The sequence below is a fragment of the Hyperolius riggenbachi genome, chromosome 4 (genome assembly GCF_040937935.1).
Source record: "Hyperolius riggenbachi isolate aHypRig1 chromosome 4, aHypRig1.pri, whole genome shotgun sequence".
Classification (NCBI taxonomy): Eukaryota; Metazoa; Chordata; class Amphibia; order Anura; family Hyperoliidae; genus Hyperolius; species Hyperolius riggenbachi.
In genome coordinates this window covers 141,804,670-141,826,848 of record NC_090649.1, presented here as the reverse complement: position 1 = coordinate 141,826,848, position 22,179 = coordinate 141,804,670, and the positions used below count along the sequence as shown (strand labels likewise).

Here is a 22,179-nt window from a genome sequence, read left to right as displayed (position 1 = left end):
TCAACTCATTTTCCCCCGACCCCCTACAGTATTCCTTTAAGTCTACTGTCATTTTGTCCTGGGAGTCTTGTTAGTATGCCCAGCTTGAGACTAGTTGACTAGTTCAGAAGGAAGGAGATAAAAGGCTCATTAATATTGCATTGCGTAGGCGAAGCTTTCTGAACTAGATAATAAATTATTACGCAAGACGGCTGCTTCCACACTAACTGCTTCGACTGGGGTGAACTTATAGTTTCCCTGCTGTTAAGTCCACACCAGCATTGTTTTCTGCAGCTCTCTCTTTCTGTTTCCATGAAAGGAATAAGGGCTTGTTCACACTAAGGGCACTTTTGGCTTTTTTTAAGCGCCGGCGATTTTCAAAATCGCCCTGAAAGCACTTGTGCAATGATTCCCTATGTGAGTGTTCACATATGAGCGGTTTGATTCCGATACGCTCACCAAAGCGCTGCCTGTACCATTTTCGGGGCGATTTGCCTCAATGGAAGGTATAGGGAAATCGCAAAGCGTTTGTACAGCGATTTCCCCAGCGCTTTCATGACTAAATACATGGTATTTATTAATTTCAGGGTGAAAAGAGTTCACTTCCTGGCTGACGTGAGGAAGTGAAAAAGTGGAATCACTCTGAAAAAGCATTTAGAACAGCGATTTATAAAAAAAATCGCAATGCGCAGGAAAGCACTGGGAGGCGCTAAAAAAAATAAATAAATCACACAACGCTGGCTATTTATGATGTGAACAAGGCCTAAGAAAGTTTAGCCAAGTTGAGTGATTCTATTTGTAGGACGGTCAGTGGATCATAGGGCAACATGCACTCTTTGCAACTGTGAATGCCTCACATATTGTTTTGTATTGCTCAATGCAGCACAGAACCAACAATCTACCCTCTCACCCACAGCAGCACTTGTGTCCTGTGTCTTAGCAGAATGCATGGGCAACACTTAGCAGTTCAAACCTGTCCCTGAGGAGCTCATTTCACATTGCAAAGAAAGTACAGATTCCAATAGACCTGTGACTGGGACAGCCAGGGGGCTTGGCAAACAGACAGGCTGCAATGATTAGTTTCTGAAATGACAATGCAACCGATTATTATTCTTAATAGCTCTGTCTGTATCGGTGTGACACCCAAACTAATCTGACAGCTCCATTATCTTTTATCAGGTTTCTTCCTCACACTTTTACAGCAGACTCAGGCTCATCAGTCTACTAGGTGAGGTGACATGGCAAATATTCAGCTGCACAAAGCTGTCTCTGCCCAGGAAAGGGGTGAAAAACAACAGAAAGTGCTCAGGAAGCAACACAGCCAATAGTGATTCTATCACTTTTATCAAATCTGCTGGTGATTTATTGCGCCCAACATGTCCACTCACTTTACTACTGATTGTTTTCTTACAAAGGATGATGGGGTATGTCAGAAAATTTCTGTCAAGTGAGCATGAGGGGGAAGTAGCAGGACAGTGACTGTGGCAAATTATTGTACTGTAGCAAGTTGTATAATGCTATTGATGTAATCAACTTTAAGCTTCCTGCACACTGCACATCCGATTTGAGATTCCGATTTCGATTCAGTTTCCAATTTGCAATTCCGATTTTCCCTGAATGCTACCAACAAAAAAATGCTGAAAAAACGCAGCATGCAGTAACGATTAAAAATCACAATTGCATGTAAAAAACGGTTAAAAATCGGAATCAGAATTGCATGCATTGTGTAGGGGGCCTTAGATCAGATTTCTGCTTTCTTGCATCATCACTACCTGACTAACCACTACTTCCTGATTTATTTCCAGTGGAGCAGGGATCAGCTGAAACCCCCTTTCCCACGAGAAATCGTTACCTTTTCTTGAATAGATCATTAGCAGCCTATTGCACTGTTAGTGGGTGTGGTATAGATAATTGCAGTCAGTGCTGTCTAGCTAATTTTTTTCTTATCTGCCAGTAGTAAAGATGATGACTAGCAGGCTCTTGTGGATAAGAGCTGGTTCACACGGGCGTCTGCTGAGCTTTCGCTTGGCATTGCGTTTAAACGCCAGCGTTTAAAAGCCAGCATTCAAGGCTAGCAGTTCTGGTCTCTGCTATTGTTTCCTGGCGTTTATCCCCTGAAAGCAGCATGTTGCTTTCGAGACTAGACGCAACGCCGGGATCTACTGCCAGGCTTTCATGAAAGCCTGCAAAAGTCAGCTCTAAACGCTCCTATTCACTTACATGGGATGGCAGTAGATCCCAAAAAACGCTGCGTCTGAAACGCTGCGTTAAACGCCACAAAAACGCCCGTCTGAACCAGCCCTCAAACAACTTGAACAAATGGCATGGCGAATATTAATCATATTTTGACCTGGAAGGTCCAATGGCTTTATAGGACGAGATCACCGCGCGTTGATTGGCCCAATCGGCTGCCTGTCAAGTGACATCCTATTGGGCCAATCAAGGCACCAGGATCACGTCCTAGAAAGCCACTGGTCCTGCCGAGTCCCAGGGCGGGTTCAGTGCAGTGGCAGTTAGTTACAAGGAGCATGTGTAAGTTAGCAGCGCACGCTAAGCTACACTACTGCAGCATAGCGTGCACTGAGCCCACACTCTTCTCATTAAGCTGCTCTGCTTTAACAGCGCATGGTGATGAATCAAGCCCACTATGAATAGATTGTGTTGGTAAGCTCTCTTGCTACATGGAAGTGGTCAAATTGGCCAATCCAAATTGGATGTGGAAAATTAATTTGTTCTATCTATGAAAGTTTCATAAGTGTTATTGAAAGTAATGGCAGAGGAGGCGTCCCATTAAAGAAAGTTGGGTAGTATGCAATCCAGAGATTTGTACTTGCATTTTTTGGCTCCTCTCCCCTTGTATGCCGTGTTGCAGCTATATAGAATTGGTTGTCGGCAAACATGTTCTATAGACACTTCCTTGACAACCAGCTATCAGGGCATGAACGTTTACCCGAGTTAATACCTGTTATAAATACAACAACCCTGCAAACAGTGCTGTGTGCCTAGGACAGGTCTTAGTTCATTAGTCTGTGGTATAGACATGCCATGAGTTTCTGGGAATCCACAGCCTGCTCAGACTGGTAATGGCAAATTCAGTTTGTGAATTGGAAAATCAAGTCATTTAGAGCGAACCTGAACTCAGAACGTCCTCTCTGTTCTTAAGGCCTCTTTCACAGTGCAACGTTAAAGTCGCACGTTAGAAAATGTTCCAACGCAGACTAATGCACAGTAATACAAAGTCTGTGCGACATTCCCAGTGCACACGCTGCGTTGTGTGTAACGTGTAGCAATATTTAGAAAGTGCTGCATGCTGTGTGTTTAGCAATACATTTGCTGCGTTATGTGTGTTGCACATGCTCAGTAAGGTTTTTTTTTTTTAAATGTAACACATGCGCCATTTTCGTTCCATCAGTATGCGGCGAAAACGGCGCACCAAGAGACACATAACGTAGTACAAAATAACGTCCAATTTTTTAACCTACATGCGCTGCGTTAGGAGCACGTTGTGCGACTTTAACGTCGCATCAAACGCAACGTCCCACTGTGAAAGAGGCCTAAAGATAAGCTACAGCATAATAACCTTTAAAGAAAAACATTTCTTTGTCACAGCTGATACAAATCCTGCAATACATCTGCAGTGTGTCTACTTCCTGCTTTCATGGATGTAGACATATTGTTAACATCCTGGGTTTACAAATTAGTTTCTGATACTGAAACTTGGAAATTACCATTAAAGTGGCTATCCTGAATAATGTACTGAATCCTACTATATGTCACTACAGCAGCTCTTTAAAGTTCATGGAATCATAAGAAGGCTGCTAGATATACAGAAAGCAACCGGCAGATTATTAGGTGTTGTAGCTGAAAACAGGAAACTGGTGCATGAACACAGCTTAGCTTAGTTGGGATTGCCTAAGGGAACCTGAGGCAAGAGGCATACAGAGGCTGCCATATTTATTTCCTTTTAAAGCAACACCAGTTGCCTGGCAGCTCTGTTTATATATCTAGCTGCAGTAGAGTCTGCATCACACACCTGAAACAAGCATGCAGCTGATCAAGTCACACTTCAGTCAGTATCTGCCATCTCCAGTGCCATTTTGCAGAGTGTAGCGTGAGAGGACCAGGAGGGCTCCATCGGATCCAGAGCCTTTCCTCTTCCTAAAGTGGACCTGATATCTTGCACAGGACCCAAGGAAAACAGAGAGACATGCACCCTGTGTGTTTTTAGCGAGAAGAGCCTGTCTAATTCCCCCTCATCTTCAAGTAATCACAAGTTTAATTTGATCTCTCAGCTGTGCCAGCACAGAAATTTGGCAGTTCTCGGCAAACACAGCTAATAGGTAAAAACAGGATATTAACCCTTTGTCTGCTTCCATGAAAGCAGGAAGTAGACAAACTGCACATTTATGGCAGGAGTTCTATAAGCTGTAACAAAGAACTGTTTTTCTTTAAAGGATATAATAACAATAATCCGAACATTTGTATAGCGCTTTTCTATTGTCGGACTCAAAACTATCAAGAGCTGCAGCCACAGAGATGCGCTCAAGAGTCCACCCTACAGTGTTAGGGAGTCTTACCTTGACCTCCTTACTGAATAGGTACTGACCATAGCCAGGATTCAAATCCTGGTCTCCCATGTCAAAGGCGGTGCGCTTAACCAGTACACTATTCAGCCACTGGATATTATGCTGTTGCTTATTTTTAAGAGCAGAGAAGAGTTCAAATCCGCTTTAAAGAGACTCCGTAACAAAAATTGCATCCTGTTTTTTATCATCCTACAAGTTCCAAAAGCTATTCTAATGTGTTCTGGTTTACTGCAGCACTTTTTGCTATCACAGTCTCTGTAATAAATCAATGTATCTTTCCCCTGTCAGACTTGTCAGCCTGTGTCTGGAAGGCTGCCAAGTTCTTCAGTGTTGTGGTTCTGCTATGAACTCCCCCTTCCACGCCCCTCTATGCACACTGCCTGTGTATTATTTAGATAGGGCAGCTTCTCTCTTATCTTTTACAAGCTGGATAAATCGTCCTCTGAGCTGGCTGGGCTTTCACATACTGAAGAATTACAGACAAGGGCAAAGCTGTTTGCAGGAAGAAAAGAGCCTGAAACTTCAGTGCATGAGAACAGGGGGAAAGAAACACACAAATGATCTCTTGAGATTCAAAAGGAATGCTGTATACAGCCTGCTTGTGTATGGATGTATTTTCTATGTGTGGACATACTGTACATCAACCTACTTCCTGTTTTGGTGGACATTTTGTTTGTTTATAAACAAACTTTTTAAAACTGTTTTTAACCACTTTTAATGCGGCGAGGAGTGGCGAAATTGTGTCAGAGGGTAATAGGAGATGTCCCCTAACACACTGGTATGTTTACTTTTGTGCGATTTTAACAATACAGATTCTCTTTAAGTATCTAAGTCTTTTTTTTTTACATCACTTTAGGTACAAAAAATACAGAGGTACAAAAAATGTAGGTACAAAAAAATTCAAAGAATGGGGAGTTTCAAGTCAATGTGCAGCTCAAGTTTTGACTCCAAAAGTGAAGATTTTGGTTGAAAACAACAGAGATCAGTAGAGAAAATCCAACCAGCTCGGTACAGTTTTTTTTCCCCCTAATCACTGTCACCTCAAAAGCTTGGGGACCGACTACTGCCCAATGCTACAATAAATGAGATTGTGTGACCTTCATGTAATGCCTGCACACAGCTTTGCTAATGCCACAATGGAGATCTAAGTGACATCCAACACAATAAAGCTAATCCATGAGTGATTCCAGTCAGGACACTTGCACCTCGTTGTCTCCTATGAAAGACGTGTCAGCTTATTCAATAAGCGTTGTTGCTGCTGGGCAGGGTACTATGGCATGGAAAGTCCTGTTGCAGTCAATGTCATTTTCCATCCATTACACCCTTGACTGGCTTGACTGGCATGGCCAGAGCTTAAAGGGAGAGCAGCTACTGCATAACACTTGCTATTAATAGTGTCAGGTAATGACACAGCCTTCAGATTTATGACTGCTCCTCTGCTTGTTATATATTCATTATTAGACATGTGCAAGTCGACTCCCTGATTTCACCTGTTGGGAAAAATCATGGTAATATACAGCAGGAAGTGGGTGTGTCTTTCCTGCTTCGCATAATGAGTTGTTAAGATGAACATTAAAGTCATTGCACTTTCCCTCCCCTGGCCCAAATCGCCAGATTTCTTTTAAAAGAAAGATTTAAAAAAAGAGAGGGTGGTGATCGGAGTTTATATACATAACTTCTATGAATACAGCTACTGTCACTCTCTCTTCAAAACATCCTCAACCCTTGCCCTATTTAGGCTGTGTGGGTGGGTAGGTGTGGTGAGGGGGCGCGGCAGGTGTGCAAATACTTTTGGAAACTATCCATAAACTTTGAGACCAAACTTGCATCACTGAAAAGGCTCTCCTGTCCCTGTGCTTGTACACATGCTGTTTTGCATGTATAGCTGGAGTTCTGAAGGCTCTGTACTGCATCTGACTAACATCTGACAAGTTTTGGACTACTCCATCTCTTTATGGGGTATTCTCTGGGTTTTCTTTATTTTCAAAAGTACTTACTGAATGGCAGTTGTTCAGTCCCACTGCCAAAATAGAGTGCAAGCGAGTAGGGCGACTGGCTGACATTTTTGTATAGGTCCTTTCCAGGTAGTGCTTTTGTAAAGAATAAAGGTAATACTTAGAATCCCCCATTAGAAGATGGACTAGTCCAAAATCTGTCAGATGTCTCTGATTTTTACTGCTTACTGTAAGCGACACCAAGATAGGAGAAAAGTAATTTATAGTGCATTTTACTCTGGAAGAAATGTACTTCTTATACACATGATGATAGTGATAATTTAAAGGAAACCTGCATTAACTTTAAAGAGAACCCGAGGTGGGTTTGAAGAATATTATCTGCATGCAGAGGCTGGATCTGCCTATACAGCCCAGCCTCTGTTGCTATCCCAAACCCCCCTAAGGTCCCCCTGCACTCTGCAATCCCTCATAAATCACAGCCACGCTGCTGACAAACAGCTTGTCAGAGCTGGCTGTGTTTATCTCTATAGTGTCAGTCTGCTGCTCTCCCCGCCTCCTGCAGAACTCCAGTCCCCGCCTGCATCCCTTCCCTCCCTGCTGATTGGAGGGAAGGGACGGGGGCAGGGACCGGAGCTATGCAGGAGGCGGGGGAGCAGCTGAGACTGACACTACAGATGTAAACACAGCCTCACAGCATGGCTGTGATTTATGAGGGATTGGAGAGTGCAGGGGGACCTTAGTGGGGTTTGGGATAGCAACAGAGGCTGGGCTGTATAGGCAGATCCAGCCTCTGTATGCAGATAACATTCTTTAAACACACCTCGGGTTCTCTTTAAAAAAAGGAGTGTCACTTGCCAGGAGCTTCGACCAGCCCCCTGCAGCCGCCCTGTGCCTGTGTCAGTCCTCAACGATCTTCTGGTCCCCCACCGTGGCTCCAGTTCACTTTCAGCTGCCAGCGACCTCTTTGCCTGCGCAATGAACAGAGGCGCCAAAAGTATAAGATTAGACTAAATGAGCTTAAAAACCAACTTAAATGGCAAAATTGAAGGAGGAAGTGGTGGTCTTATTCACTCAAGCAGACACGACAACGACTGCGATTCAGACAGTCAAACACATTTATTAGGAACTCCAAAAAGAAATGCAACGCGTTTCGCAGGTTCAACCCCGTTTCATCAGGCAATATGGGGAGGAGTATCAAACAATCTGCACAAGGATTCAAATTAAGAGCATTAAGAGCGTTAATTAACAGAGGCGCTTAATTTGAATCCTTGTGCAGATTGTTTGATACTCCTCCCTATATTGCCTGATGAAGCGGGGTTGAACCTGTGAAACGCGTTGCATTTCTTTTTGGAGTTCCTAATAAATGTGTTTGACTGTCTGAATCGCAGTCCTTGTCTTGTCTGCTTGAGGGAGGTAAGACCACCACTTCCTCCTTCAATTTTGCCATTTAAGTTGGTTTTTAAGCTCATTTAATCTAATCTTATACTTTTGGCGCCTCTGTTCCTTATATACAATTTCGAGTCCACCGTTGGTGGAGGGTTGCTACCCTTTCTTCCTGTCTACAGAGAGCGACTTCTTAATCCTGAGTGGGGTCAGGACAATCTCCCCACCTGCCTTTACAGTGGTTGCCTGCTGGTGACCCTGAGTTGTGAGTATTTAGCAATACAAACTTATTGCCACCTCATCCAGTACGAATTACACTATTGGGGCTCTTGGTGTTCCCTGTTTTTATCTCTTTGCCTGCGCGGTCACAACGATCTTCTGGTCCCCCACCGCGGCTCCAGTTCACTTTCAGCTGCCACCAACCTCGCGCACGCCGTTGATCCCGCTCTTATCACCGGGATCGTCCTGCGCAGGCGCCATACAAGGTTTTCTCACACTGCACCTGCACAGAATGCTCCTGGTGATGGGAGCACAAATGTAGACGCGTTCAGCCAGAGCCGCGCAGGCTGTCAACTTGTAAGTTGGCGAAAGTGAAACAGAGCTGCGGCTGTGGACCGGAGGATCTTTCCAGGACGGCGTGGGCACAGAGCAGCTGCAGGGGTAGCTGGGAGAAAGTTTATTACAGGTTTCCTTTAAAGTAAATTTGAAGCAAACAAATAAAAAAAAGGGAAGGCTCTGGATAGCATAGGGCCTTTCCAGACCTCTCTCCATTCTTTCGTTTCAGCATTGTGCCCTCAAGAAGTTCTTCGACTAGTTTGGTTGAATACCTCTTTGCTCCCTCCGGCGACACTGCAAGGCAGGGCCCAGGCTGTACAGATGTATCGATAGCCTGAAGGCTAGCAATGTTTTCTGTTGCTATGCTAGGCAGGGGGGAGGGGGCAGAGGGTACATGCGTGACCTCACGTGGGAGTCGGGTGAGTGGGGAGAATAATGCTCTCAGCCAACGTTCAGCTGAAGCAATTCACAAGGCTGATTGCTGGCCCAGCGGGGTCTGCTGTACACTAGATTCTTGGTAGAGTTGTCATTATCGGCTGCCTCACCCGAGTGTACGGGGCTTATAGGTTCAGCAGCTGTCTCCTCGGAGTGTGCAAACAGATGATCACTGATGCAGGGAGAGCAGCTGGCAAGACACATTAGGTCAGAAGTCCACTTTCTTGCTGAGCATGACTCTTTAAGGTAACCATACAAGTCTTTAACTACTGGCAAAAGCTTATTGTCAGTTTAAAGACATATTTGTTTTGTGTAAAGGTCTTAGAAGCTCTATTAGGTTTTTATTCCAGTCTGTTTCCTCATTTGGGACAAGGAAGTGAATACATTTCTCATCCATGGACGAAAGACAGCGAGAAATCAAACTTCTTCTGCAGCACAGAGAAGATGGAACCTGCATCAGAATGTTATTGCTACTTCTCATTCTGTCCCTGGGACCACCGGCATAGATAGGATCTAATCTGTACCAGATAACACCCATACTGAAATGAAAATTCACCGTTAAAGTAGAAGAATTCCTTACAACTGAATTCCAGATGGACAGCTGTATGCAATATATGTGACATGTCTCTTTACTGTCCAGTTATTAGTCCTGTTATTGAGATGGACACAGATGATTACTGGTTGAACTCGATGGACGTATGTCTTTTTTCAACCAAAATAACTATGTAACTATATAATGTAAGAAGCTCAGTGAGTGCACCTTGCTTACATCTTTAACTGAGCAGTCAGTCAAAGTGGGAGATTTGGGCTCAAGCTATCAGCAGAAACTTGGAGGCCGCAATAGGCGCTATTATAAACTGCGGCTATACTATGAAATTTGGGTGCCTGTGCGGCTCAATATAGCGCGGGCGCCCAAATGTCACAGTATAGCTGCAATTTATAAATGCACCTATGGGGGTACCCAAACATTATCGTAATTGGGGTGGATTGGCGGTGGGGTCGGTTAAGTTTAGGCGTGGTGGGGGGCAGTAAAGGTTAGGCATTGGTAAAGAAGGGTTGTGTGTGAGGATAGTGTTAGGTTAACCTCTTCAGTACCGGACTGCTCTGGCCCCTAAAGGACCGGAGTCATCCTCTTCCTATTTCGTACTGTAAATGCTGTGATTGGATATCAGCAATCACGGGTCAGGAGCCAATGAAATCAGCTCCTGGTTGATATGCGGAAGCTCTGCTGTCAGCGATGAGACCGTGTGGCGGAGAAGATTGAGTCTATGCCATGGCTGGAATAACAGGACATAAACAGGGCGTATATTTCAATCATCGTGGTCTGGAAAAGGTTAAGTTGTAGTAAAACATCTGTATTATTCACCAATTCTTTACTACGATAATTACTTTTTTAAAAATGTAGAATATCAGTACATTTTACCTAGATTCTGCTAGCCAAAATTTGTGCCCAAATTTCCTTGCGACCTTTCTCCATGCACGGGTCTAAGTTTAGATAATCTAACCTCTTTATTTGACTGGGAAACAACATATCGCTACCAGTATGCCTGTAGTGCTGAAGTTCATATTTAGCCTCCTATTCTCAATGCATACATTTACACTGGTTAGCAATGCACACACTTTTTGTTTCCAAGAATTACTTGGTTGGCTTGGTTCTGTAGTTCCTTGCTGTCAGCAGAGTAGGAGTTGTTTCTCCAGCACAGAGCAGATCACATGACCCCACCCACCCTTCTTCCTCTGCTGGGAGTGATTAACTCTTTGTGGCAAGTTTTGCCTCCCCGCAGTCTCATTATCTTCCTGCCCATTTCCTCCCTGCTAATTGTGTAAATCACTAGACCATTTGCAAACACTCCCCAGTGTGTCTTGCCATGTGTACCTCACACTGCCCTGCCCTGCCTGCAATAAAAATAAAATCATTGCTATTTTAGTTCATCCTTTTCTAAAGGGTGTGAAAAAGTTAAATGCTTATTTACACATGGAGCAGGAACAGGAAGATAAGACTGTGCTGAGTTGTAGTTGTAGTGCTGGCCACAAAGGGAAAAAACATTTCAGCAACACAAAGAGGAAAGGGGTGGAGTCAGCTATGAGAAAGATTGGCTACTGCCCCTCCTAGCTCCTGCCTGACTGCCTGCTGTGGGTAATAATTGGATAGGAGACAAATCTAAAAAGCTGTCTGTTCAATAATACTGCACGGTCACCTTAGCATAAAATGGAACTTCAGGACCAGCCAGCCAGTATATTTAATACATTTACTGAAAAAAGTACAGATATGCAAGACACAGAACTTAATGTATAGCGTATTAAAGCAAATTTACGATCATATACAAATAGGAGGCTGGCACAGCAATGTAAAAAGTGAAGATTGCATGAAAGCTGCATTGTATGCCTCTGCATTACTAAAATGAGGGTCCCCCATTCCCCTGACGTGAGATGCACATCCAACTAGAACTTAACTTTAGAATACCCCTCACATGCTGTCTGGAATCTGTATTAATATATGTGTATGTATATGTAAGTGGAAAGACTGCAAACAATGCCACCAAGTTCACTTTAGGGTGCATGAGCACATCCAATTTTGATTGGCCAATCAATGACCAATTTTACCACCTCCATGTAGAATGAGGGCTAACAGAATTTTAACGCTATGAACAGAGTGTAGGTAAACCATCATACTACACGGAAGTGGTAAAATTGGCCAATCAAAATTGGAAGTGCGTGCCAGGTTTTAGGTGTACTATATGTAACAAACCTACAGCCGCCTCCTGTACCCAACATCACAGCACTCTGCAATGCAGTAAAGCTTGGTCCCACCTTCCCAGTGTGAGGTGCTGGGCACAGGACTCTGACAACTGACACAAACATGAGGCAGATACACTTGCAGCATTTAAAATGCATTTAAATAAAGAAATAAGTGGGTGAAATGGAGATTTTATTTAGGCTTCTATTGCTGCTTTAAATACCATTTATCTAAGCAAATTACCGGTACATTTTACAAGTGCCTGAAATGACATATGTGCATTAAGAATCACAAGCCAGTCCTTATGGCTGGAATAGTCTCACGTGGAGAGCCCTGCACAGCAGAGGTTTTCGCTGACTTTGTGTATGTGGTGAGGTAAAGAGGAATGAGCAGTGTCAGAAGTCATGATAAATCCCCAGCTCTGTGAAGTGTTTGCTGTGGCAAAGTACTAGAGAGTACAGTTCCAGCACATCATCTGTCAGCCATGGGCAGCCTCACCTCCCCTCACTTTATCAGCTGTTTCATGTAAACATTGACAGACAGCACTGAGGAAGCCAAGAACCAGTTCCACAAATGCTGCGGTCACCGTGGCCGCTGGTGGAGGAGGTACAATGTATACAATGCAAACAGTTTACAACTCGGTAACATTACAACGGACCTAAATTCTGAACTTCCCCTAAAAGATAAGCAACAGGCTAATAACCTTAACATTTAATAACTAGATAATAACATTTCTTTGTTACAGCTGATACAAGTCAAGTTTGTCTATGTGAAGTTGCATTCCTCAGCTATTCTGACTTCTCGCTTCTAGACTTGCTAGAAAATATGTATGGAAGGGAATCTGAAGGCCTTTTTAAAATACAAAACAGATACTTACCTAAGTAGAGGGAAGGCTCTGGGTCCTAATGAGCCTTTCCGTTCTCCTACAAGCTCCCCCATTACCAGTCCACGACCAATTTGTTCATGGACTGCTCTCTTCCAGGTTGGGGAGACTTCGGCTGTCTTTGGAAGCACTCGGGCTCCCGAAGACCAACGGCTCTGTACTACACATGCGCGAGTGCGTAGTGGCCTGTCTTCAAAAGCCTGATCGCTTCCGAAGACTGCCGAAGTCTCCCCAACCGGTAAGAGAGCAGTCCATGAAGAAATTGGTCCTGAACTGCTAACGGGCGAGCCTGTGGGGGAACGCGGACACCGGGAGGAGAACGGGAAGGCTCATTAGGACCCAGAGCCTTCCCTCTCCATAGGTAAGTATCTGTTTTTTTATTTTAAGACTCTCTTCCATACATACTTTCAGTTACTATCACCTGAAACAATAATTACTGACTGCTTAGGGTGACAGTTTAGGGATGATTGTTTTGCAGACAGCCTGTTCTGTTCCATGGAACAAGGGTGTATAACTCCACATAGTGAAGTAGAAGAAAAAATATCTCTAGAAAATGCCAGATTTTATTATTTGAACCACTGCTACAGTGTTCAGTCGATCACCAGCATGGAGTTTACACAGCTGAACGACTGTCAGTGATGATTTTAGCCAAAGGTGCTTAGGTTTACCTCCAGTGGTGCAGATGAAGAAAGATGAGAGATACAGGTATGTATTAATTAGGAGGGTTAGTGTTACAGGAAGGGGTAGAGAGAATCAAGATTTATTGGTTTGCACACCACAAAGGAGTAAATATTAAAGTGTACCTGAAGGCAAAAATAAAGAGGGAAGCCTCTGCACAGGTGCAGAATGCTCCAGGGGATGGGAGCGCAACGGGGGTGTGGGCACGCCGAGTTGTGCATGTGCAAAAACACCACGACTGGCCACGACTGACTGGTCTACCGGAAACGTTTCTAAGAGAACGGAGGGGCCAGAGATGGCAGTGAGGGATTACAGTCAGCTCATGGGGCTGGAGGAAGCCCCAGGTTAGTATAAATTGGCCCACACATGTTATTTCAGGTTCCCTTTAACTTCACTAGTTCAGCCACCTGACACTCACAAGAATGGCTAAATGGCCCTTGGCCTAAAAGGTTTGGGCACCCCTGCACTAGAGGTTCCAGGGCCTTTACTCCTCTGAGGTATTTAACTTGGGACCAAAGACTACCCCAATACCAATATCTAGGGGCCTGAGACTACCTAGAAGTGGTAACTTGGAGGAAGAGGACCCATCAAAACTGATTTCTAGTCGTGCTCCTGGCAGCATCTATCATGGGCCTCCCTTATGTGGATGTTTTCAGACATGCCCCCCCTAGCTCTCATGCCTGTAGGTTTGTCAGCTTCCACTATTATCTTTAGCCATCTATAGAGTACATTTGGGTCCTAATACCGATTGCACAGACTCAGTATTACTCATTTCTATTTCTATTCAGAGGTTTGATGGGAATGCATAATCTTCAATGAATTTCAGATGGCAGCAGCATTGTTATGTAAGTAACTAGACAGAGGTCTAGACAGATTGGTATTACTTGCTGATATCATGTCCCCTTCCAGTAATCTTGTATTGTAAGCAGTCTACATCCAGTTCTGGGAAGCAGTCAGGTGCTGGATAACTTTTTTAAACAGAGGCCATTCTAAGGCGAACATTTCAAATTTGCGCTGACAAATTTCAGCGCAGGGTGAAGCCGAAAGACAGCTCCCCCTGCGTCTGTTCCAAATCCAAAAATGCGTTATTGGCAGGACCAAATACATTTAGCATTGCCATAGCAAAACAAAGCATCAACATGGGGAGGGGTTTGTGGGAATAAGGGAAGGGTATAGGGGGTTGGGGTATGTAGGCCTTAGAGTGTGGAGGAGGGGGTCTGGGATATACAGTCCATAGGGGGGTATTGGGGGTATACAGTCCATGTGGTATCATGTTCCTCTCAGTTGGTGGCAGGCTGTGACATATTGGGCAGCTATTTGCATGGTTGTTTCCTCCTCCCCCTAGTAGGATACAGAGTTTCCTTTCCTCATATGTCGAGGTAAAATCCTTGATGTGGTCAGAGAGGCTCTGGAAGTGGACAGTTCTCACAGGTGCGTATTTGCTGCAGTATAGCTGGAAGTGAGCCACATCCTCCAAGACCCCCTGGTCACATTGTCACATTGTTTAATGTCCGCAGCGGCATTACCCCCTCTGAGTTGTTGCAATGTGGGTTGGGGGGGGGGGGGGGGCATGTAGTTTGGGCACCGGCCAAATTAACTTGCCAGTGCCAAAATAAATCACTGAGCGCTTCTATAGCCGTAACTCACATTATGGCCTATGGCAGTGCCCAAATCAGAAATTAGCATCTCGCTCATAATTACTATACTTCTTCTTTACACTTACACTCCTAGCGATCTGCGTCGGACCAGAAGTCATGCAAGTCTAAGGTAAACCCGACACAGTTTTCAGCCCCGCGCATGCGTGGAAGCGTATTTTAGAAATATGCTTCCACGCATGTCATCTATTGCCCAACAGGAAGTGAGCATCACTTCCTGTTCGCCAAATACCAGACAAAGATGACCGTGTACTAATGCGGTAATCCCTGAGGCCTCGTTCACATCTAAAAAGGAAAACACAAACGTTTTGAGATTTTGTGCGCTGTTTTTGTAAAGCACCTCCCAGCGTTTCACTGCATGCTGCGTTTTTTTGTTAAAAACGCTTTTCTAAGTGCTTTTCCAGAGCGTTTTTTTAATTCACTCCCTGACGCAAGTCAGGAAGTTAACTCTTCGAACCGGGAAAGAATAAATACAATCTATTTACTCTTAAAAACACGTATACACTCGCCACATAAAGCGATTTTGTGAGCGTTTGCGTTTTTCCTATACCTTCCATTGAGGCAAACGACCTCAAAAATGGTACAGACATCGCTTTGCTGAGTGGATCGGAAATGAACCGCTCAGATGTGAACTCTGTCATAAGGAATCATTGCACAAGCGTTTTGAGGGCGATTTTGAAAATCGCCTGCGCTTGAAAAAAGGGCAAAAATGCCCTTAGTGTAAACAAGCCCTGAAGGCTTTTTCCTGACAGAGTGGTGCGCTAGTCGCACCACATCGCTGCCGCCAAATTGCAGTGTGAAGCTGGCCTAAGCCATAGACCCTAAACAAGCATGCAGATCAGATGGCTATGACAAATGTGAGAAGATTAGCTGCATGCTTGTTTCAGGTATGTGATTTAGACCCTGCTGACCAGAAAGATCAGCAGGACAGCCAGGCAACTGGTACAGTTTAAAAGGAAATAAATATGGCAGCTTCCATAGGTCTCACACCTTGGGTTCCTTTTAAACAGTACAGTGAGGCCCTATTCACACCTAAAACCGCAAAATGCCGGCGATTACCGTTAGCGTTTTGCGGGAGTGATTTTTCTGTGATTAACGTGGAAAAATCATTGGACACTGCAGCGTTGTGGGAGCGATCGCGATTAGCGGTGCTATGCATGCTAATCGCGATCGCTAATCGCGAATTGCCGGCAAAACGCTGCTTGTTAGGCGTTTGCGGTTAACGCTAACTGCAAACGTGGCAGTGAGAACACTGTCATAGGTCTACATGGGCTAGCGTTTTTTAAGAACCGCTAGCGTTTTGCGCTGAGCAGGAATCATGCGATTCCCGCTCAAGTGTGAATGGGGCCTAATTGAAGGTTTTCTTTTCTACAAAGTTGTGGCCATCAAATCTCTTCCACGCCAGCGCTGCTTCCATATCTATGTATGGAACAAATGTGATAATCAGTTAATATATGTCCATATTTTTGTGAATTGCTGAACTCTGCATAGACTCCATAAATTCTAAGCAGTCAATTGTCATTTCCAGACAGTAGTGCAATGATTAATTACACAACATTATCCGGGTAGGAGTATTCAGAAAGCACACAATCCCATGACTAATCTTATAAGTCAATGGACGCCATTAATTGCAGGATGTTTATACGGTTCGCTATAGTGCAGCATTGTACAAATGTGATTACTGTACAGCAGCATGAGAAGTGTAAGGTAAGATTGCACGTATATACAGAACTCAAGAGGATATAGATTAGAAATACAGCTGTTCACACTATATTAATGCTGGTGAAAACAAACAGTGAGCTGCAGCCAGAGGAATATATACTGTAGTTACCATGAGATTAAAGGGAACCCGAGATGAGACGCATATGGAGGCTGCCATATTTATTTCCTTATAAACAATGCCAGTTGCCTGGCAGCCCTATTGATCTTCTCGCATAAGTAGTGTCCGAGCCAAAACCCTGGAACAAGCATATGGCTAAACCAGTACCCGACTCAGCTGAGTCAGAGTACCTGATCTGCTGCATGCTTGTTCAGGGTCTATGACTAAAAGTATTAGAGACACAGGGTCAGGAGGACTGCCAAGGAACTGGTATTGTTTAAAAGGAAATAAAAATGGCAGCCTCTCTATCCCTTTCACCTCAGGTTTACTTTAAATGTTGGGCTCCTGGAGGCCTGTATAGCCACACCGCACCTCCACTATACACTTCTACTGCCTTGCGCATTGCCAGACAAACCAGATATGTTTTGCATCCATCAGCAACCCAACTTAAAGTGAAATTACACATTTGGTGGAAAGTGGATTGCTAACAATGTCCCCTATATGGCAGCAGACACCTGACCTATTCAGCCATTTTCCTAACAAACTAAAGGTACTAAACGTACTCACGCCGGACTGGAGGCAACGACGGGTCCGTCGTCACCTCCCGCTGGGTGGGCGTTCCAGCGACAGTCCGGCGTGTGTATCCGCCCGGCGAATCACTCAGAAACAGCCGTATCAGTCCGCTGACAGACTGTACTCACGCCGGACTGTCGCTGGAACGCCCACCCAGCGAGAGGTGACGACGGACCCGTCGTTGCCTCCAGTCCGGCATGTGTACGGACCTTAAGGCTCTTTCAGACCAATGACTGAACTGCGCACTTGGCAGACAGTTTAGCATGCTGTCTGCCGCCCACAAGCGCCATTTGGATGCAATTAAAATGCAACCGAATGGCAGCGGTTATAACACCAGGTGTGTCAGCGCTTGACCCGCAGTGGCATTACTCAGCAGGAGATAATCGCAAGATGTCATGTCTGACAATTTTTCCACCTCCAAGTAGTATGAGAGAAATTGCAATGCAACATTGGCATAGCGGGTGATGCGATTTTTCATTCCTTTCCATTTCAGTTCTTACTGGGAAAATGACCTAAAAATCCCAGAAACACTTCACATTTTAATTGACAGGGAAAAAACGCCCACAAAATCACTAGCAAAAGCGCTTTTTCTAGCGCTTTGCGCTTTTCCTATACCTCCCATTATCGCAAAATTTCCCTGAAAATGGTCCATGAAGCAGATTTCAGATCAGAAAGCAAATGGAATGCTCCAATCTGAACTAGCGCATAGGAAAGCATGGTGTAAGCGCTTTCAGGGCGATTTTTAAAAAATCGCCAGCGCATAAAAAAATGAAAAAGCGCCTCTAGTGTGAACGAGACCTAAGAGCCGGTTTGCACTAAGTTAGCAGGCGTCTTGCAGGACGCAAGCCGCCACTTGCAGTGATGTGAGTACACAATTGAATCGCTTAGCCATGCCATGCAACATACTGTCCAGAAATGTACCACAGTGCGATTTGGACAGCAAACCATTGACTGAATAGGCAGCTTTTCCCCATGTGACTCGCCTGCGGGAAAGCGCTGTAGATTCCAAGCAGGTTTAGCCCTAGAGAAAACAGGCCCTAAGAGGATACTTAGTTGACACAGTCCAAACCCTGTCAGGTTTGTCAGAGTTTTACCACCTACTGTAAGCGACAGGGACATAGGAAAAAAAAATTGAAGCTTCTTTTAAACTGCAAATCACAATACGATTCCGATTTTGGGCCTGTTTCCACTAAAAACAAATTCATATTGTGATTTTCCGCATCAAAACTGAAACCAATGCACAATGGACTCATTTCCATTGAATGCGAATTTTCAGGTGCGATGCGGAAAAATGATGGATTGCATACTGCAGATTTCTGCAACTCGCACAGGTCAAATGCAAATCGCGAATAATGAGTCAATTGCATTTGTAATGCTGATTTCTGCATGTGTAATGCAAAATCCGCAATTGATTCACAAATCATAGCTGGGCAGAAGAAAGAGCAGGGTTGATGGGATTGAGGTTGCTGGGCAGGTTATACATCACAATGGGAAAATTTGCATACAAATGCGATGCAAATTTAAAGTTGCATTTGCGAATTTACGGACGTGCATCACTCCGTGTGCTAGAGGAAATAGACCCTTCCACTGGATAACACAAAGAAAGGCAGAAAAAATGCAGCATGCAGGACTTTAAAATCGCACCAAAATCAGAATCACATGTACTGTAGTGTAAGAAAGCCCTAATAGTGCATGTTACTCTGGAACAAATGTACATTTTAGCAGGGATGTGCAGTTGGTACAAAAATCATCCAACTCCGACTCCTCAGTTTATGAAACCACCGACTCAGACTCCAGGTACCCAAAATTGCTCTACTCCGATTCCACAGCCCTGCATTTTATACGTACTCATACACGTGTATTTTACATTTAAAAACCTTTCACTTGGTAGCCCCTTTTTCCCCAAGCTTTTTTTTTCCTCAGTCAGGGCCAGAAAGAACTTCTTTTCTTCTGAAGAGAATGATGTGATTAAGCAATGCTGACATGTGTCCTACTGATTCTTAGAATTTAGCGACTGGACTGGTCTGCTTCAAGACATTAGATTGCATAATACTCTGACAGCAGAGCAAGAAACAGCATTCCAATGCTCCACTCTGGCTGGAAAGGGGTTACTGAAAGTTTCCGGCTCCACCAGTCAAGAAAGTTTTGTATGCATCACAACTGTTAGAAAAAAAAAATCAATGCGGTATAAACTTAACAACGGTACACACAATGCAATTATCACTTCAGACTATTTCCAATCTGGAAAATAATTGTATCAGGCAGAAAAAAAAAAAAAAAAATTAAATTATATATATATATATATATATATATATATATATATATATATATATATATATATATATATATATATATATAATCAATATTTTTCTTGATCAGACACAGCTCGGACAAGCTGACGAATATCAATCAAAATGCTGGCTAAGGTGGCCATACACTGATAGATTTGCAGCAGATTCAACCATCAGATAGATTTCTGTCAGATGCCTGTCAGGTCGAATCTGACAGTAATCTATCTAAAGAGGCCCATACGCTCAGCCATTTAGCGGCCGATCGATCGCAAATCAATTGCCCGATCCATCGATTTGTGGCCAATTTTGATCGATTTCAATCGATCTGACATGCTGGAAAATCTAGGTCGATCTGTTGAGATTGCATATCAATTTGCATTGGACCTAATGGAAATCTGATGGCAAAAAAATGCCATCAGATTGATTTTCAATAGATTTCATACTGAAATCTATTGGAAATCTGTTCCTAATAAAAAATGTTCCTAAACACATCAGATATATCAGAAAATCTATCTGATGATCTATCTGCTGCTAATCTAACAAGTGTATGGTCACCTTAATGCTGGGTACACACTATGAGATTTTCTGGCCGATTTTCTGTCAGATCGATTATTTCCAACATGTCTGATTTGCTTTCCGATCGATTTCCGAGCATTTTCCGATCGAGTTCCTATTAAAGTGATCGGAAAATGCTCGGAAATAGATCGGAAAGTAGATCGGACATGTTGGAAATAATCGATCTGACAGTGAATCGGCCAAAACATCTCATAGTGTGTACCCAGCATTATGTGTGCCACACACTAGGAACAGATTTCCAATAGAGTTCATAATTAAATCTATTGGAAATCGATCTAAATGCATTATTGGACCATTAGATCCAATGCAACTCTATGGGCCATCCATCTGCTGCCAGCAGCAGATCGACCTAGATTTTCCATCCTGTCAGATAGATCAATTCAATCGAAATCGGCTGCAAATCGATCGATCGACTGATTTGAAAGAATCGATTTTTGATTGATCAATTCTTTCGAATCGACCACTCGATCAATGGCTGAAATCGACCAGTGTATGGGCCCCTTAACGTTCCATGTGTACGTTCTTTTAGTAAATTCTTGATTGACATCTAATCAGAAAAATGTTTGTTTGGAAATCTGATCGGAATTAGAAAAAAAAATTCATACGCTAGCTTTATTCTACCTCTGATCGATTTAAGATCTGAATATCGATCTGTTCACTCCTTCAAATAGGATCTGAAGTCAAAATTGCTCAGTGTGTACCAGATTGCATAATACTCCTGACAGCAGAGCGAGAACCAACATTCCTTTGCTCCACTCTGGTTGGAAAGGGGTTAATGAAAGTTTCCGGTTACAGTAGTCAAGAAAGTTTTCATGTATCTTAATAACAATGTAAATAAATAATAACAAAGTTAAAAAGACATAAATAATGTGCTAGAAAGTTTAGCGCAGGGTGGCAGCTACTTACTTGAGGAAATACCTCTGGCCGGTGTGGGTGTAAGCCATCTCCCAGCCTGGGGGCAGCGGCTGCTCATCGGTCACATCGTACGACTGCTGGCGGAGGTGAGCGTGCTGATGGGCCGGGCTGGGGACGGTGCCGGAGCCGGCACTCAGCTGCAAGGAGGCGGGGGAAGAATGCGATCGGACGTGCTGGATCTCCAGCCTGGGGGGGTGACTGCCAGAGTCCGTGCTGGACTGCCGCGAGTGTGAGCCCGAGTCCGGCTCCATGAAGAACGACTCCGGCAGGATCTTCTTCCTCCAGGAGTTCGGCTTTGGGGTCATCACCGAGTTAAAGAGGTTCTCTAGGTCCGAGTCCAGGTCCTGGGTGACATGGATGACCTGCTGCCCCGGGGGAGGGAGACCTGGATTCTGGTTCATGCTGGCACAACCAATAACAACAAGGCAAGAAGAACTCTGACAGATCCCTCAAGCTTCTTCACTCTGGACAGGAAGGGGTGGCCTCCCGATTTCCCAAACAAGTCGCAGATCCTGGAGAACTTTCCTGCTGGAGAACTTTTTAGAACGTTGCGAGACTGAAAGTTCCAATAAAGTGCAGAAGCATGGTGACGTCACACAAAAGTTTCTCTCCTCTCGCTGACCTGAATCAGCCTCTGGGGAAGAAATGGACAATCCAGGCTCTGCTGCGTGGGATGCTCGGGCTCCTAGCTACTCAGTGTTGAGCTGGATGTCCTCAACAAAGTAAGAAAATGTCAACTCACAGGACAGGGAGAGGCGTCTCTGGGCAGAAACTTTTTTTTCCCCCCTCTTGATCTGAATAATGTATGAGCTGCAATCAGTGCCCTGCCCTGCAGAACCTCCTCCTCCAGACCGGGACTTTACCTTACAGGGCAAGAGCCTCAGGCTTTCACTCCCACATACAGTTCGGGTTACAGTGTGGGTGAAACGTGCAGGAGTTTGCCTGGAATCACTTTCTGAGCAAGTTTCACCATCACACGCAAAGCAAAACACAGGCTTACAATTCTCACTGTATTAAATCCTACATATAGTAGAGGGTTGGCCATACACGTGACCACTTTTCTTTAGGGCTCTTTCACATCAGACAACGCGTGCAAGAGCCGTTCTCCTGCACGAATTGTCTGCCTGCGGCGTGTCGTCGGGTATCTGCGGTGCGACGC

General features: G+C 44.3%; 1 protein-coding gene across 2 annotated transcripts in view; it reads right to left on the bottom strand.

Moving 5' to 3' along the window:
• Window positions 1–21,789, bottom strand: part of WWTR1 (WW domain containing transcription regulator 1) — a 129,600-nt gene extending 107,811 nt beyond the window's left edge. Inside the window, exon 1 of one of the 2 annotated variants that reach the window (XM_068280738.1) lies at window positions 21,012–21,789. In XM_068280738.1, the coding sequence (XP_068136839.1) occupies window positions 21,012–21,421 (410 nt within the window). In that variant the 5' untranslated portion in view covers window positions 21,422–21,789. The remainder of the gene's footprint in view (window positions 1–21,011) is intronic. The other variant, XM_068280739.1, reaches the window with a different exon arrangement.
• Window positions 21,790–22,179: the final 390 nt, after the last annotated feature.